The sequence below is a fragment of the Acanthisitta chloris genome, unplaced genomic scaffold (genome assembly GCF_000695815.1).
Source record: "Acanthisitta chloris isolate BGI_N310 unplaced genomic scaffold, ASM69581v1 scaffold8604, whole genome shotgun sequence".
NCBI classification, from domain to species: Eukaryota; Metazoa; Chordata; class Aves; order Passeriformes; family Acanthisittidae; genus Acanthisitta; species Acanthisitta chloris.
Window position 1 is genome coordinate 26244 of NW_008668716.1, and position 14703 is coordinate 40946.

The window sequence follows — 14703 nt, forward strand, 5'->3', positions numbered from 1 at the left end:
AGTCCCAGGAATGAAAGCAGTCAGAGGGGATTGATTCTTGTTATTTTGATTAGCTTAATTTGAAAGGGAAGCATTTCAATGAAGTCATGCATTTTGCTGGGTAGATGTTTGCTTGAAAGACTTTATTGAACTCAGTATCTCTGAACTAGATTCAGTTGTAAAGGTGTTTGTACTAAAAGCACTATAACTTGGTGATGGGAAGTGTTACTTTAACCATTAAGTGCTTGTATAGGCATATGTGCATAGGTGTCAGTGGCAGTCAGACAAGAAAAATAAATTGAAGACAGTTTGTTTCAATTTTCCTCTCTGAGTATTGCAAAACATCTTTTGTTCTCTGCAGGGGACCATTATCTACAAGTCTCTTCACCTTTAAGACGAGTGGTAAGCATTGCCACATGTATTCCATGTTAATACTTTCATGCAAACTTTGTGAGTAGAAATAAGTGTGCAGGTATTTTATTTCTTCATTTTTGTTCTAGTTCATGAACCTTTTTTTTAACTGCGTTCCTCAGTGATGTATATTTCTGAATTGTTTTACTATCTCAATTTGATGATTAATCATCACAACATTGTAGGGGCAGCGAAGTGTAAAGTAATCCTTGCTTATCTGCAGAAGGAGATCATTTCAGGTTACATTCCTCTATTGTAGTCTAGTTTAAAATGACTTGACTTGAACATGGTGCTAAAGCAGAACTGGGCACTTAAGAGTTGCTCTTTATTTGTAACAACTGTGCATTCGAGTTTTTTTCCAGGTTTACTCCTTACACTTTCCTGGTTGTCTGCTAAGAAACTTTCTCCACCTCTTTTACTTTTTTTTTCCTCCCGTTTTCTTGCAACCAAATGCTGTGTGATAAATCACTGTCTCTCTTGCTCTGTGACTAACTTGTGTCCCCTCTTGGCTGCTATGTTTTGTTTCATCGTGTATACCAGATTGAAGATTGGTATGACAAGAAGCTTTATTGATTTGCATGTGTTTACTTTCTGTCTCACCTGTCTTTCAAATAAATTAGCTGTAGTTTTCTATATAGAAGTTATTTTGTCAGTCACTTTAAATGCTGTCTTGGAGTGGATGTTGGACGTTCTGTGAAGACGGTGGCCTTTTCTTAGTCTCTTTAACTGTGTTAGTAGCAGTATAAAAAAACCCCAGAAAACCATAGCATCTGTTTTTTATAAGGGTAAAGTTTAAAAACAAAAATGGGGGAAAATCATGCACATACTCCTCAAAAGTAAGCAAGTACTTAATATATAAACAAAAGGGATGCTGAATGGGGATATAAAGACAGGAATCTGATGGGCAAGAGTGTTTGGAGATGGAAATATATACAAACAAGCAAAAATTAGGAAATACCATTCACAGAATTTCAAAATAATTTCTCTCCCAGACCTCTGCAAGAGCTGAAAGAAGGAATTGCGTGTCTGGTGTCCTTATGCATGAAGAATATTAAACACCGTGATCCAAGCAGTGTTTGTTGGGTTGGGTTTTTTTCTTTCAAAATGTGATCTCATAGTGTGTATGAAAGTAATTAAATGGCCTGGAAATATGGAGAGATAGGACAAAGTGCTGATCTAGACTCTCTGGATTTCAGTGACCCAAATGTCTGTGTAGTTGGGTTCCCTAGGAGTTAGCTGAAGGAAAAAGAAGACTACAGTATGCTTAAATGAGGTTTATCAGACTGTGGTGAAGGTCCTAGTGTGTTTCTTCTGTAGTACTTGGTTTGATTACTGGGTACAAAATAGAGAAGTATGTTTTTCATGCTACAGGTGTGGTCAGTGCAGAGGAAGATGAAACTCTTTGTACAGGAAGACCTACCTGACTTTTAGGCTTGAGTGATGAATCAAAGCAAAAGGTGGAATGTCAGTCAGGTACACAAACACTGAGGCATTTGTGCTTTAAACTGGCAGCACATTAGATGGAAAAGACAGATTCAGTGAAGTGCTAATGTGATCCTGTGCTGTGGCAAGGGAAGTACACCCAGTAGAGACAGTAAACTATTAATGCCATCTCACAGGACGTGGCAAGGCCTTGTCTGGGATCCAGTTGCATGTGAGCTTTGCCACCTGTACCTCCTTTGAGGGATGAGTGCCTGACCTCGGTGCAGAGGGGATGGCAGTGGTACCTGCAGGGAGAGGGGGAACTCACAGGAGAAGGGAAAAACTAGGCTGGGTTGTTCAGCCTGACTGACTGAAGGCAAAGATTGCTCTCTGCTGATATTGCTGGAGATTACATGTGTGAGAGGGGAAAAGTGTTGGCATTACAGAGCAAGATTTTAGCACACAGCAAATGGATATCAACTAGGCACAAGGGAACTTAGCCGTGAACTTAGGAGATACTTTTTAGCCATCAGCAGAATGCAACATTGGAATAATCTTTTAGTAAGAATGGTGACCAAAAAACTGCAACTAATGTCAAGGGTGTGTTTCAGCTCAAGGCCAGGATTGTGACATGACTTTCCTACATCCTTTGGTGTTTTGTTCAAATTCACATTATGACACTGAGGTGGGTTTAAAAACCAAGTTATATAGACACAAAAGGAATAACTGATCAAGTAGTCAGTTTCCCATTCTTGCATCAAACATATATACTCTTTAACTGTGACAGTTTCCCCAAAGCTTCTTGTCTAGCACTCTGTATGAGTGGTGACTGAGAGACCATCCACATCACTCTTAGAACAGACAAATTATGGCATTATCAAGACTACAAAATTTCCCCACAGTATCACTGTTGCAAAGCGGAAGACTGTGTTTTTTTGGTAGTGTTATGGAATAAATTTAGGTGGCAGTTTAATATTTGCTTGTAGAGTCTTAAAATCCAAGCACCGTAACTTGAGTTCTCATTTTGAAACCTCACTTTTTCTTGTTCAGGTTGCTATGGGACACTGGGGATGGAATCTGGGGTAATTCCTGATTCCCAGATCACGTCATCATCTATTCTTGAGTGGCCTAACCAAACAGGACAAGTGAACATTTGGAAACCTGAAAATGCCAGACTAAAAAGGCCTGGTCCTCCTTGGGCTGCTTTTATCAGTGATGAACATCAGTGGTTGCAGATTGACTTGAACAAAGAAAAGAGAATAACAGGTAAGTGAATCTGATGTGGCTTTTCAGCAACATTTTAAAAGTTTGGTTACTTTTTTCCAGTGCTTCATCATAGATGAAAGTCCAGGTGACAATTGCCATTACAGCAAATTTGGTTCTGTGTCCTAGCTAATACACTGAGGAGCCTGGAGGTGAGGTGTAGTTTCTTAGCAGAAGACACCTCTTCCGTTTGTTGGAAGTGTTTTCTGTGGGTTTATTGGATTCTTGATGCTTTGCTTTTCCTGCAAATTGTCTCCTTGGAGGTGGAAATTGAAATCCAGTCAGCTCAGTCCACGGATACTTCTGATGCAGGTGTACTGACTTACGTTTGTAGGTTTTCCCTACTGCCTGGCACGGCTGTAGTGAATCCAACAGTAGAGATAGGAGTGGTTGCAGAGCAGTGCAAGATAAACAGCAGACAGAGTAAACTAGCTGGCAGCCTTCCCTTCACCTCACCTGAAGGGTAACTTGTGCCAAGAGTTTGGCATTGTGTGCCCCTCAGCAGTCAGTTGTGCCTTCCCTCAGGAAACAGGCCAAACCGTGCAGGCTGATGCAGCCAGACTCTGGGTTAGGCTCTGCTCCTCCACAGAGGTGGTGATGGACCAGCCGTTGTGATTTTAATAGCTGTGTTTATTTGGAGAGACAGCTGGAGGTGCTGTTTCCCAGTCTGCTCTGGATGGTTTACTTCATGTTTTGGGAGTTGAGCAAGCGAGCTCAAGGTTACTGTTTCCAGTTGATCACAGTGTTCCCTATACCAAATAATGAAGCACTGAGGTGTTGGCATTTTGGGTTTAACCTCTGGGGTAGCAGTGCAGCTGTTGTGTCTTCGGTGCCAATGCTGTTGTTTTCTGGTTTGATTTAATTGTTCAGAGGTGATTTGCTGTTGTTAATGGGCATGTTCGTCATCTGACTTAAATGAAAAATGAGTTGGCTTTAGCTGGAGTGCTTCTTAGAGTCATGAGCTTTAAAGGTGTCTGTTCAGAGGTGATTTGCTGTTGTTCTTAGAGTCATGAGCTTTAAAGGTGTTGTGAAACGTCCTCCTTTAAGCAGTTTGGGTTTGTTGCTTTCTCAAATGTATGAGTTGGGCTCTGTAACCTCAGCTACACACCCTGGTATCAGCAGCTTGGTTTCCTGTCATTAAGCAACTCAGGTCTACGAGCAGCCTTTGTTATTACCTCCCTGGGGACTATTTAGATTTTACATCACTCCTCTAATTCCTGTGCTAATAAGCTTTTACAAAGCAGCTTTTCTGTGTGAATTGTTCTGCAGCACTGAAGCTTCAACTGTAGGAAGCTACAGTCTTTGAATGGTGCCTTTAGGCTGGTGGCAGTACAAGCTCAGGGAAGAGCAGCGCTGTCTCAGCAGCTGGAGATGGGAGTGGGCTGTGGTTAAATGAACAGGCCATTTCCATCAAGAAATGGGGGGAAACTGCTTAACAAGTCTTTATCATGAACATTAAAATTTAAAAGTAACTAAAATGATAATATATTAAGTTTCAGTCACTGTAGGAGTTTCAGACCCTGGCACCTTGGATAAACTCCCTGAAATTAACTGGACCAGTGAAGACTCCAGCTATGCAACTCTGGATTCAAAAGCTGATCTGTTAATTTGTACAAACTGCTATCAGGTTTTTTTTTGTCTTAACTGAGCACCTTCATTTTCACAGGCATTATAACTACTGGATCAACTTTAGCAGAACACTACTATTATGTCTCAGCCTACAGAATTTTATACAGTGATGACGCACAGAAGTGGACAGTGTACAGAGAACCTGGCATGGATAAAGATAAGGTAAAAATACCACACACTTTCTAGGTATGTTCTGTGGAGATTTCACAGTTGTAAATGCAACTTATTTTGATATGGTGAGAAATCATTGGATAATCTTCCTTTTCAGTGTTACTTTGAGTCGTAGACAGTATACATGCAGAAGAAAATACGCAAATATGTAAGGACTTGAACAGTTCTGAAATTCAGATATTTTTGTTACCATTTGGGGTGGGAATATTCTATATGAGAAACTTCTGTTGCCAGTGGAAGGTTGTCTGTACTGCATCACTGCAAGAATAATCATATTTCTTTTAAAAAAGGTTGCATGTTTGCGAATTAAAGTTTATTTTCTTATCCTCTTGTGGTTACAGAATAAATGTTAGGGAGTGTGTAATTTTTCATCTTCTATAATGTTTCTGTCAGTCTTTCCTTTTTGACCAAATACTGTTAAATTTTGTATATAAGAGAATAACCTTTGCAGAGGGGAGTTGCCTTAAAAAATTAAATTGCACGTTCAGATTGCAAGTGCTTTGCCACACAGAAAATGTACCTAACAGGTAGCAAGATAAGCTTATTTTCCTTCTGTTTACAGCTTTGCAGTATTTAATAGACATTAAAAATGAGAAGACTCATGTCCTGGTGGTTCAAATCAGATTTTCTTAAATCAGGATTCTTGGTAAACTGACTGGAACTGGATTTCCTTCTTTTTCTTAGAATATTTGGATATAATTTACCTTCTATAGGGTTGTGGTAGTACATGCATGTCACAGTAACTAGTAACTTTTTAGCTTTTTAGAAACAGTTTTTCAGAATGATCACTCTGTAGCTGTATTTGGTTTTCTTCTGTTTATTGTGGGATAAGAATGTTTCAAGGTAGTAGTTACATCTTGTTGATAAGTGAAAGGCTGAAGTTTGTTAAAGAAGAGATTTTTGAACACTGAGTGTAATTGCAGTAGGAAACTTTCCTGAAAGAAAGGAGGAGAATTTACTCTCAGGGCTGGTCCATGTCCTTAAACCTACATGTGTTCTAACGTGACTGTTAGTATGAAGTATCCAAGAAAAACGAAAAATAAAAATCCAGGATATTTTCCTAGTGTTGAGTGCCCTCTCCTGGCCATACGATAAAATCTCAGGTAACCACCTGCCTGCATTTAGGCTTCAGGGTTAGTTTGATAATTTCCTTAGTAAACCTTTGCAGCTGTTGCCTTGTAATTTGAACATACTGTTCCTCTTGCACGTTCATGAAATGAAGCAAATTGTGAAACTTGAAATTACAGACAACAGATCTTTCTTTGCACTCTGTGTGCCGCTAGGGACAGTGCATGACAGAGCATATATACCTAAGTGCCAGTTGTAGTTAGATGAAAAAAAAAATGGTTCAGTATGGTGCAAAAGAGCAGATTTTCCCTCTGTCTGCCATCACCTCACTTGATGCAGCTTTGCTTGGGATGCATATGCTTGCATTTGATTGAGCCTTACATAATTGCACACCAGATGACTGGGAGGTGCTTTTGAAAGATGTTTGAAATTCCTAACGTTTTTCAGGAGACTAGGAGCTTTTCCAAGACTTTCCTGTAGTCCTCTTTGCAAATAGCTTCTAGAAATCTGGCAGCACTCAAGAAAAACTTCCCTTAAACTTCTTCTATGTGAAAAAAAATAAAATGCTTGAAAATGCTTAAATTGGGGAAAAATGGCAAATCAGGTTTGCAGTGTTAGAAGTTTTGTTTGACAGCACAGAGGGAAATGGAGAGAGTTTGGTAATAAATGGAATATGAAAGTGATTTCTCATTGAAAAGGTTGTGCTATATTGAGCTCAGAGACAAATTTTCTTTGTGCAAAAATTAGAGCAACAAAAAGTACAGAGCTGCAGGTAAAGTTATGTTACTCATAACACTGGCCATGAAAAGCTTTGACTGATAAAAGCCTGGAGTAGAGAACTTCTGCACTATTAATCTTTCTTGCAGGTAATAGTCATTACCAATTCCTCTTGCCTTTGCTGTTACATGCTTAACCTCAGAAATGTGATGTGAAACTTTCAGTGTTGGACGTCTGTGTCCCTAATCCATAAATTCTGCATGTGTTGCTTGGGTAGCCAGATGTGGCTTGTACCTTCTTTTAGTAGTGGCCACTGGGAGACACAGCACAAACAAGGATGTACTGTGGCAGTTTGGGCTGGGCCCATCCCCTCAGAAAGTCACCTCTGTATTTTGCTTCTCATTTGCATCTTTATCAAACCAAATAATTATCTGGCAAGATCTGTAACTCCAAACCTGTCATCTTAAAAAAGAAATAAGTCTTAAAATTGCCCTGGTTTAGGGGGAAAGTGGCTGTAAGTTGGAACCTAGTCTTCTGTGGGCACATGGATTGTGACTGCTTTGTCTTAGTCATTTATTTCCAAAATGACATCATGGAATTGCCCCCACACTTAATCTGTCTTCATTTATTGATGCTAAGTATATTTAAGAACAATGAGCAGAACAAATATCACTGAGACCCACGTGCTTGTCCACCTGCACTGCAGTAAGCTGGGGAACAGCAGACTATGCACTCTCAAGGGAAATATCTATGTTTGCCTACCTGGATTTTTAGTATCATGAATGGGTTAGCAGTTAGTCTAATAGTGTCACTTGGTGCATAAAGATTAACATGATGATTGCTAATTAAAGATGTAGAAAACCCAGCATACTCAAACATGAAGTACCACATCATACTGAGTGATTTATTTTTCCTTGGCTAACTACATTGACTGTGTCTATTTGATCAGTCAGTGCAGATAAAGACGATCAATGCCTCTGTAAGGACAAACCAAAATTCTTATGTGTAAGTAATGGTAGTGGGGCTTGAGTGTCTTTTGAGGGTGGATACACATTGAGTACATCAGAGAGCTCAGGAGTGAGTCCCTTGAATGCCCCAGGTTCATTTAAGGTGTGGCTTGTTTTGCTTTTGAATGGATAGTTTCCTGGAATAAGTGTTCTATTTCAACCCTACAGGGATATTCTAGTCATTTTGTTACAAAAACTTAAACACAGGAGTGCAATACAGAAATCTCTTACCTTGTGTATTAAGGTTGAAAGAACAGCAATTTGCATTGATCAGAGATGTGCTAAAAGCTCTTGACCACTCCATGCTGTGCAGGCACATCAGCTGTTACGCAGTGCAGCACTTGTCTTCAAGAATGGCACGGTTGCTTTATTGTTTACCAAGTGGTATGAGAGAGCAGAAACTCCCTGTTGTATTTGTTTTTTCAGGCAAGTGCCATAATTCTGTTCTGCATTATGTCCAAAGTGATCTTCAACACCTGTATCAGTGCTTTAAAAACAAAAAACTCATTTACTGTTACCTCTATCGTGACCTGTGTTGCAGCAGCACCACAGAGCTGCATGTGCAGAGCCAAAGCCCAACTGTTGTGCACTAACATGGAGAGACAGCTCCTACCTAAAAGCATGATGCCAGGCCAGGTCTCTGAAAGGAGAGGGGGGGTTGGAGTCCTGGGCCAAGCTGCTATATTGTTTTAAGCAGCTTGGGAGGTGCAGAACCCATAGTTGGCTGTGAGTTTGTAGTATGCTTACACTGCATCACGCAGTGACTGTCTCTCTGCTGTCTGCTTTTAAATTTCAACCAGACAGACCCGTTCTATGTTGTCACATTTTGATGAGTTCTCAGTGTGCAAGGATGGGCAGCGAAGCACCAGCTTGAGCTCGTTCTTTACGCACAGTCTGTGCCTTTCTCTTCCAGAATTGCATGGCCCATTGTGAGACTGAAGAGAGCTTTCACATTGTCAAGCCAAATCCTTTTACTTTGCTTTTGGTTCAGCCCTTGTAGACAGCAGCCACAAGAGGACAGTGTGGTTACACACTTGACTGTGTCTCCTTATGCTTCTGATATATACTATCCAGACAGACTGTGCTTAACTGCTGTGTTGTGTGAAGACACTGCTTAATTCCTGCTTCCGTGGTGTTGCAACTCCTTGCTCTATACACATATTTGAAGAGTAAGGGAAAAATACCATAAAGGACCGAGTTAGAATTCCTCAGTGCCATAAACATGTGAGATGTCCTTAACAGCAGGCACTGCCTGGGGAGCATCAGTAGGATTTTACACGGTACCTTTATTCTGAGCTAAGTAGCTTTGAGCATACATGTACACACACCTTTCTTTGCTTTATTTGGTTATATATGTAATAGGGCCTAGGGAGTGGAGATGCACAGGCAGCAGCACCATTCTGGGGTAAATTTTCAGGATCCTGCACTGCTTATTTTTCCTAAGTAAAGCATCAACATTGCTTGCAGTTACTTAGTTGCTATTAGATTTGTACAATTTAATGTTTCTCTCTTTTTTTTCTTTTCTAGATATTTCAGGGGAATACTGAATTGTACCAGGAAGTTCGCAACAATTTCATTCCACCTATTATCGCACGCTTTTTTAGGATTAACCCATTAAAATGGCACCAGAAAATTGCAATGAAAGTAGAATTGCTGGGATGTCAGTTTAGCATAGGTAAGGCAACTGAAAACTTTCAACTGTGCAAGACAAGCAGTGACATTTTTAAGGTGGCAAGGGAAATTATTAAGGTTAAAGGTTACATTGTAGATATATTTTCAATGAAAAAAGTACTTTTTGATTGCATAATCCTTCTGTAACTGGTACTTCTGAATTTTTTCAAAAGTTATTGCCCCTTAACCTGGAAAATACCAAATTTAGGTGTAAACAAGGTAATTTACAAAATAAGTTTTTCAAAAGACACCAGTCACTTGCTTTCTATGTTACTGATTCATGGAGGTTTTTTCCTTATTATGTAACACAAACTAAAGCTTTATAGCAAACTATTCCAGTTGTCTTATCCTGAATGAGAATCGTGGAAAACTAGTACTTCAAAAAACTTTCCCGATAAATTCTTTTCTTCTGAAGCTCGTGCTCCTAAAATTACTTTGCCACCACCACCACCACCTCAGAACAAGAATGATGAGAAGAATGCTGACTTCATGGATGACATCATTCATTCAGTGAAGACTTCGCTGCAGACAGATAAAACAACTTTCACACCTGAAATAAAGAACACCACAGTGACTCCAAGTGTAACCAAAGGTATCCACAGCTGAGCAGTAGAAGTGTTTGGGAACGTGTTTCAGTGCTTTGGCATATATTAAGTGTGCTTTCTGAATTTAAATTTTCTCAGTATGTACTATATTATAGCTAACTATCTATATTTTCTTTTTAATATTTACCAGTTACTAAATACATGTGTGATAAAAAATTCACAGTTGCATACTGCATGTGGAAACAAAACCAATCTTCCAAGTCATATATGTAGTACATATGTATATACAGTGTGGGTTTTATATACATATAATAGTTGTCTTTCAAAACTTCTTTAAACTGAGTTCAGCTTTTCATCACTGAACAAATTTTGTCAGAAGGAGAAGTTGCAACTTGGACTTCCCTTTTGAATGAATCAGATGTAACTGCTTTGTTCTTGAATTCGATAATTTCTTAGAACAAAACACTTTTGACATAGCAAATCTTCTGTGGAGCACTGTCGTTGACATGAAATTTGAAGAACATGATCTGGCATCATCATTTTGGTTATTGAAGAAAATGGTCAGAAAAGGGAGCAAAGTCACTGCAGATGTAGGCACTGCTGAAGTGTCCTTGGGATGGCAGGGGACAGGATGGTCTCATGTCACACACAGACCCAGCCCAGGCTGGTTGGGATTAACTGTTAAGGCACTGTGGTGTTTACTTCTTATAGGAGTTCAAACCTAAGTGGTTGCACTCCGGATTTTTTTATCTAAGTAATACATTGTTCTAACAGAAAAATGTTGTATTAAAACAAATCAGTTGATTTTGATGAAAAGCTTTGCAAAACCACCAGCTGTGCATACATGTAGAACTGCCAGATGTTAATTGAAATTCACACTATGGGAGCAGCCAGCAGGGTAGCTTAGCTGCGGGATCTGGTGTGGTGGACGCTATACATGAAAATTTTGTGCTTTACCCGAGTAATTTTCAAATCAAAAACTGATTTATGAGAAGCTTTTCTGTCTGACACCACTTAATTTAATGGCTTTCAGATGTGGCATTGGCAGCAGTTCTGGTTCCAGTGCTGGTGATGGTCTTCACTACTCTGATTCTTATCTTAGTTTGTGCGTGGCATTGGAGAAACCGGTAAATGAATAGATCAATGGAAGTACTTTAAATGAATGTTAGCCTGGTGTGTGGGAATGAAATGCTGCATGTATTGCTGTGGGAACTACGTGGTCTGCACTTGTGGAGGGAATTGGATTCTCTCTGAGAAAATACTCACTTGAATATTGAGGACAGCAAACTCAACATTTTTTAAACTATTGTCACTGGAAGTGCTTTAACTAAAAACTGGTTTCTCCAGTAGCAGCAGACTGGTGATGGCAAGCCAGGTTACTGGTGCTTATGCATTAAATTTGAGGACCAGTTAGAGTCAACGTGATAATTGCTGAGCATTAACTAATGCATCTTTTGATAAGCAGACTGGCTAAAATACCCCCTTTATCTTTGTTTTCACAGCAAGAAAAAAGCTGAGGGCACATATGATCTACCTTACTGGGATCGTGCAGGTAACAAAATGGTTTTATGAAATCTCTTTCTTGGCATTTTTGGTTTGATGCCTGTTTCAGATTGCAATAACACAGTTTCCACCAGAAGAAGCTTCTCTAGTGCTAACTGATGGAGGCATAGTGAACACTGAATTTCTTTTCTGGCCAAACTTAACTGCTTCATTCTCTGATTTTTTTATTTCTTTTTCAGTAAATGTTGTGTCTCCTGTTAGAGCTTGACAGCTTCAGATTTTCTTTTTTAGTGAACGAATTATAGAACCTCTTAATTATACAACACGAGGGATAAACAGATTTTTTTTCTGGTTGGTATGCAGTTCTGTTTTAAAAGGAAATGTGGCCACATGCAGCGTCAAAATAATGTGGCTGCTCTTCTCTGTGAAACCTCTGTCCCCTCCCACAGGCTACCTCAGATTTTGTTAAACAGTATTCTGTGTTTTTGGAATCTCCTGTTTCTTGGGCTTTACCTACAGGATGTTCTTTTACAGCTGGAATGAAATATATTAATGGACAGCAAAACTAGAATAGCTCTAGCTACTGGGGGAAGGCAGGGGGGAGCCTGTCAATAACCAACCCTCCCTACTTTCTCTCAAGAAAACACTCATGGCCACACTCCCTCCTTTTCATTTCCACTGAAGTTAAACCCAGCTATATTCAGGTTTTGAAAATATTCACTGTTGAACCTTTTTCAAAATGTGAGTTAGAAACATGACTTTAACAATCAGTTACTTAAATGTGCTTTTAATTATAACTGAGATTGTCTGTAATTTTATGTAAAATCATGTCTGACTTTATAGTGTTTTCTCTGTTGTATTGCATTACCTAATTAGTGTAATGAGCAGCCTTGGCACTGCTGCTAGTGGCCATTCAGGGGCAGAGTGACTTGACTGTAGTGGCTGTTATGTGTTGTTCTGAGGGTCAGCATTCAGCCAGGGTGATGGGATGAGAGCCATGTAGTCACCTCTGGATCTTCAATCTGCCAGAAAATATTAAAAGACTTTGTAACCTTAGGGACATGCAAATATTGATAATTGAGTTATTTATCTGCTCTGCAAAGTACAAGTTGTGGTGCAAAAATATTTCAGTAGCTTAAGACAGAGTATATAGTCAGTCTTGGCTGGTTTGTTTGTTTTTTCTTCTTAATCCATGTGAAGGATGGTGGAAAGGAATGAAGCAATTTCTCCCAACCAAGTCAGCAGAACATGAAGAAACTCCTGTACGCTACAGCAGCAGTGAAATTAGTCACCTAAGACCAAGAGAAGTCCCAACAATGTTGCAAACAGAGTCTGCAGGTATTTTTCACTGTTTGTGTGGGCCATGTAAATTAAACATATAAATGTGACATGCCAAAAAAAGTCAGGAATTTGGGTACATTCAGTTAGTCCCTGTTTTATGGGGGAAACAGAGGAGAAATGAGGAGTTCTATGGGTAAGCACGTTCCTTAAAATGCAGGCTTTTTCAGATCTGTTCTCTGAGTATCATAGACTTGATGTGCTCTAGATAGACACTTGCCTAAGGTAAAACAGCAACTGTATTTAGTTGCACTTGTTCTTAGACCCCATAAAGGATTGAAAAATTCTTTGGTTATATTTTCATATACTGGAAATAATGTCATCACAGTATCTTTATGCACAAATCTGAAATGTGGCACTTGGTTCCCTACTCTCACTAAAACATCTCAGCTGACCCCATGCAGGCTTCCCTCCTCAAAGGACAAACCCTCCACCCCAAGGACCACCTTTTATCCAAAGCCAGGCAGGATAATTTCATTTAAATGTAGTTTTGAAGGGAAGAACATTTTGAAAAGATTTTTTTTCAGGCAGATTTACAGCATGGGAAATTGCAGCTTACCAGGGAAGAACTATAAACCTGAGAAATGGGAATGTTGTGGCTATCCCAATGGCTTTAACTGTTGGGTGGAAAGGACTCTTTTTCCAAAGTGGTTGGCACTGGTGAACAGAGATGGACCACTGGTTTGATCTGGGATAATAATCTCTGTGAGACTATTGACAGGTTGTATTTAATGTGATGCTGCTGTAAAAAAAAGTATCCACCAAGTGTGTTTTTATTTTGTTTTGTTGGGGTTTGCAACACAGAATATGCTCAGCCACTGGTAGGGGGAATTGTCAGCACACTTCATCAGAGATCAACTTTTAAACCAGAGGAAGGAAAAGAAGCAAGTTATGCTGATTTGGACCCTTACAATTCACCCATACAAGAAGTTTACCATGCCTATGCCGAGCCACTGCCCATAACTGGACCAGAGTACGCAACTCCAATAATCATGGACATGTCCAGCCACCCTGGCACACCTCTTGGCGTTCCTTCCATTTCCACCTTCAAAGCTGCAGGGAGTCAAGCTCCTCCACTGGCTGGAACTTACAACAAGCTGTTATCTAGGACAGACAGTGCATCCTCAGCACAGGCACTGTACGATATACCAAAGGGGCAGCAGGGGCCAGGCAGTGCTGGCGAACTCGTGTACCAGGTACCACAGAGCATGGCCCATTCCACTGGCAGTAAGGATGAACTGAGTTAGCTCATGAGAAAGATGGAATGATGGCTTGTTTTTAAAAGCCAGTTCCATAAAGCTGACAGTTTCATTTTTTAATTCCACTGTTTTGATATTGTTAGTCTTAAATAATACAATGTTGAACCAAAAAAGATGTGGTATTGGAGGTCTGGGAAAGCAGTAATTCTGTTTCCTTAAAATGCCTTTCCTTAAGCTGTATATACAATTCACAGCTTGTCTCCTGCAAAAGTATGGACGTTTTTATTACTACTGTACAATTGTCTGTCAGACATGAGAGAAGAACTCTGCACAATTATCTTCAGTAATTCATAGATGTGAATGATAATTGGGAGAAACAGTTTAAAGTACAAAAGCCAGTCATTTCTTGCTAATGGTACTATTTCTTGGGGAAAATACCCTACCCCAAAACCCAAAGCTCTTAACATTCTAACATCTATATGCTAAGCACTGCAGCTTCTAAAATTCCTTTTTCCTTATAAAATGTCTACACAACTTTGGACTATCAGGACTGATGGCAAAATTCCCATTAACTTCATGGCATAAAATAGTTTTGATTCTGGGTTACATAATTTCAGCTTTTGTTCACATGGTTAGGAACAATCAGCTGTGTGTTCCTCAGAAAGTGCCTGCCTTTTTGGTTAGCCTTCCAAAACTAGAAGCTGCTGTATGCACAATCTCTTCTGCCTCATCTCTTTAAGCCACTTAGCCTCATTCCTTCCTAGGGATCTAGGAGGCACA

At 39.7% G+C, this 14703-nt stretch overlaps 1 protein-coding gene across 1 annotated transcript in view; it reads left to right on the forward strand.

Moving 5' to 3' along the window:
* Positions 1-13982, forward strand: part of DCBLD2 (discoidin, CUB and LCCL domain containing 2) — a gene marked incomplete at its 5' end in the record, with an annotated part of 23384 nt that extends 9402 nt beyond the window's left edge. The window contains 9 exons of the mRNA XM_009073024.1: positions 341-381; positions 2863-3078; positions 4742-4866; positions 9195-9342; positions 9754-9930; positions 10917-11010; positions 11386-11435; positions 12587-12724; positions 13529-13982. Of these exons, the coding sequence (XP_009071272.1) occupies positions 341-381; positions 2863-3078; positions 4742-4866; positions 9195-9342; positions 9754-9930; positions 10917-11010; positions 11386-11435; positions 12587-12724; positions 13529-13971 (1432 nt within the window). The remainder of the gene's footprint in view (positions 1-340; positions 382-2862; positions 3079-4741; positions 4867-9194; positions 9343-9753; positions 9931-10916; positions 11011-11385; positions 11436-12586; positions 12725-13528) is intronic.
* Between the last annotated feature and the right edge of the window lie 721 nt (positions 13983-14703).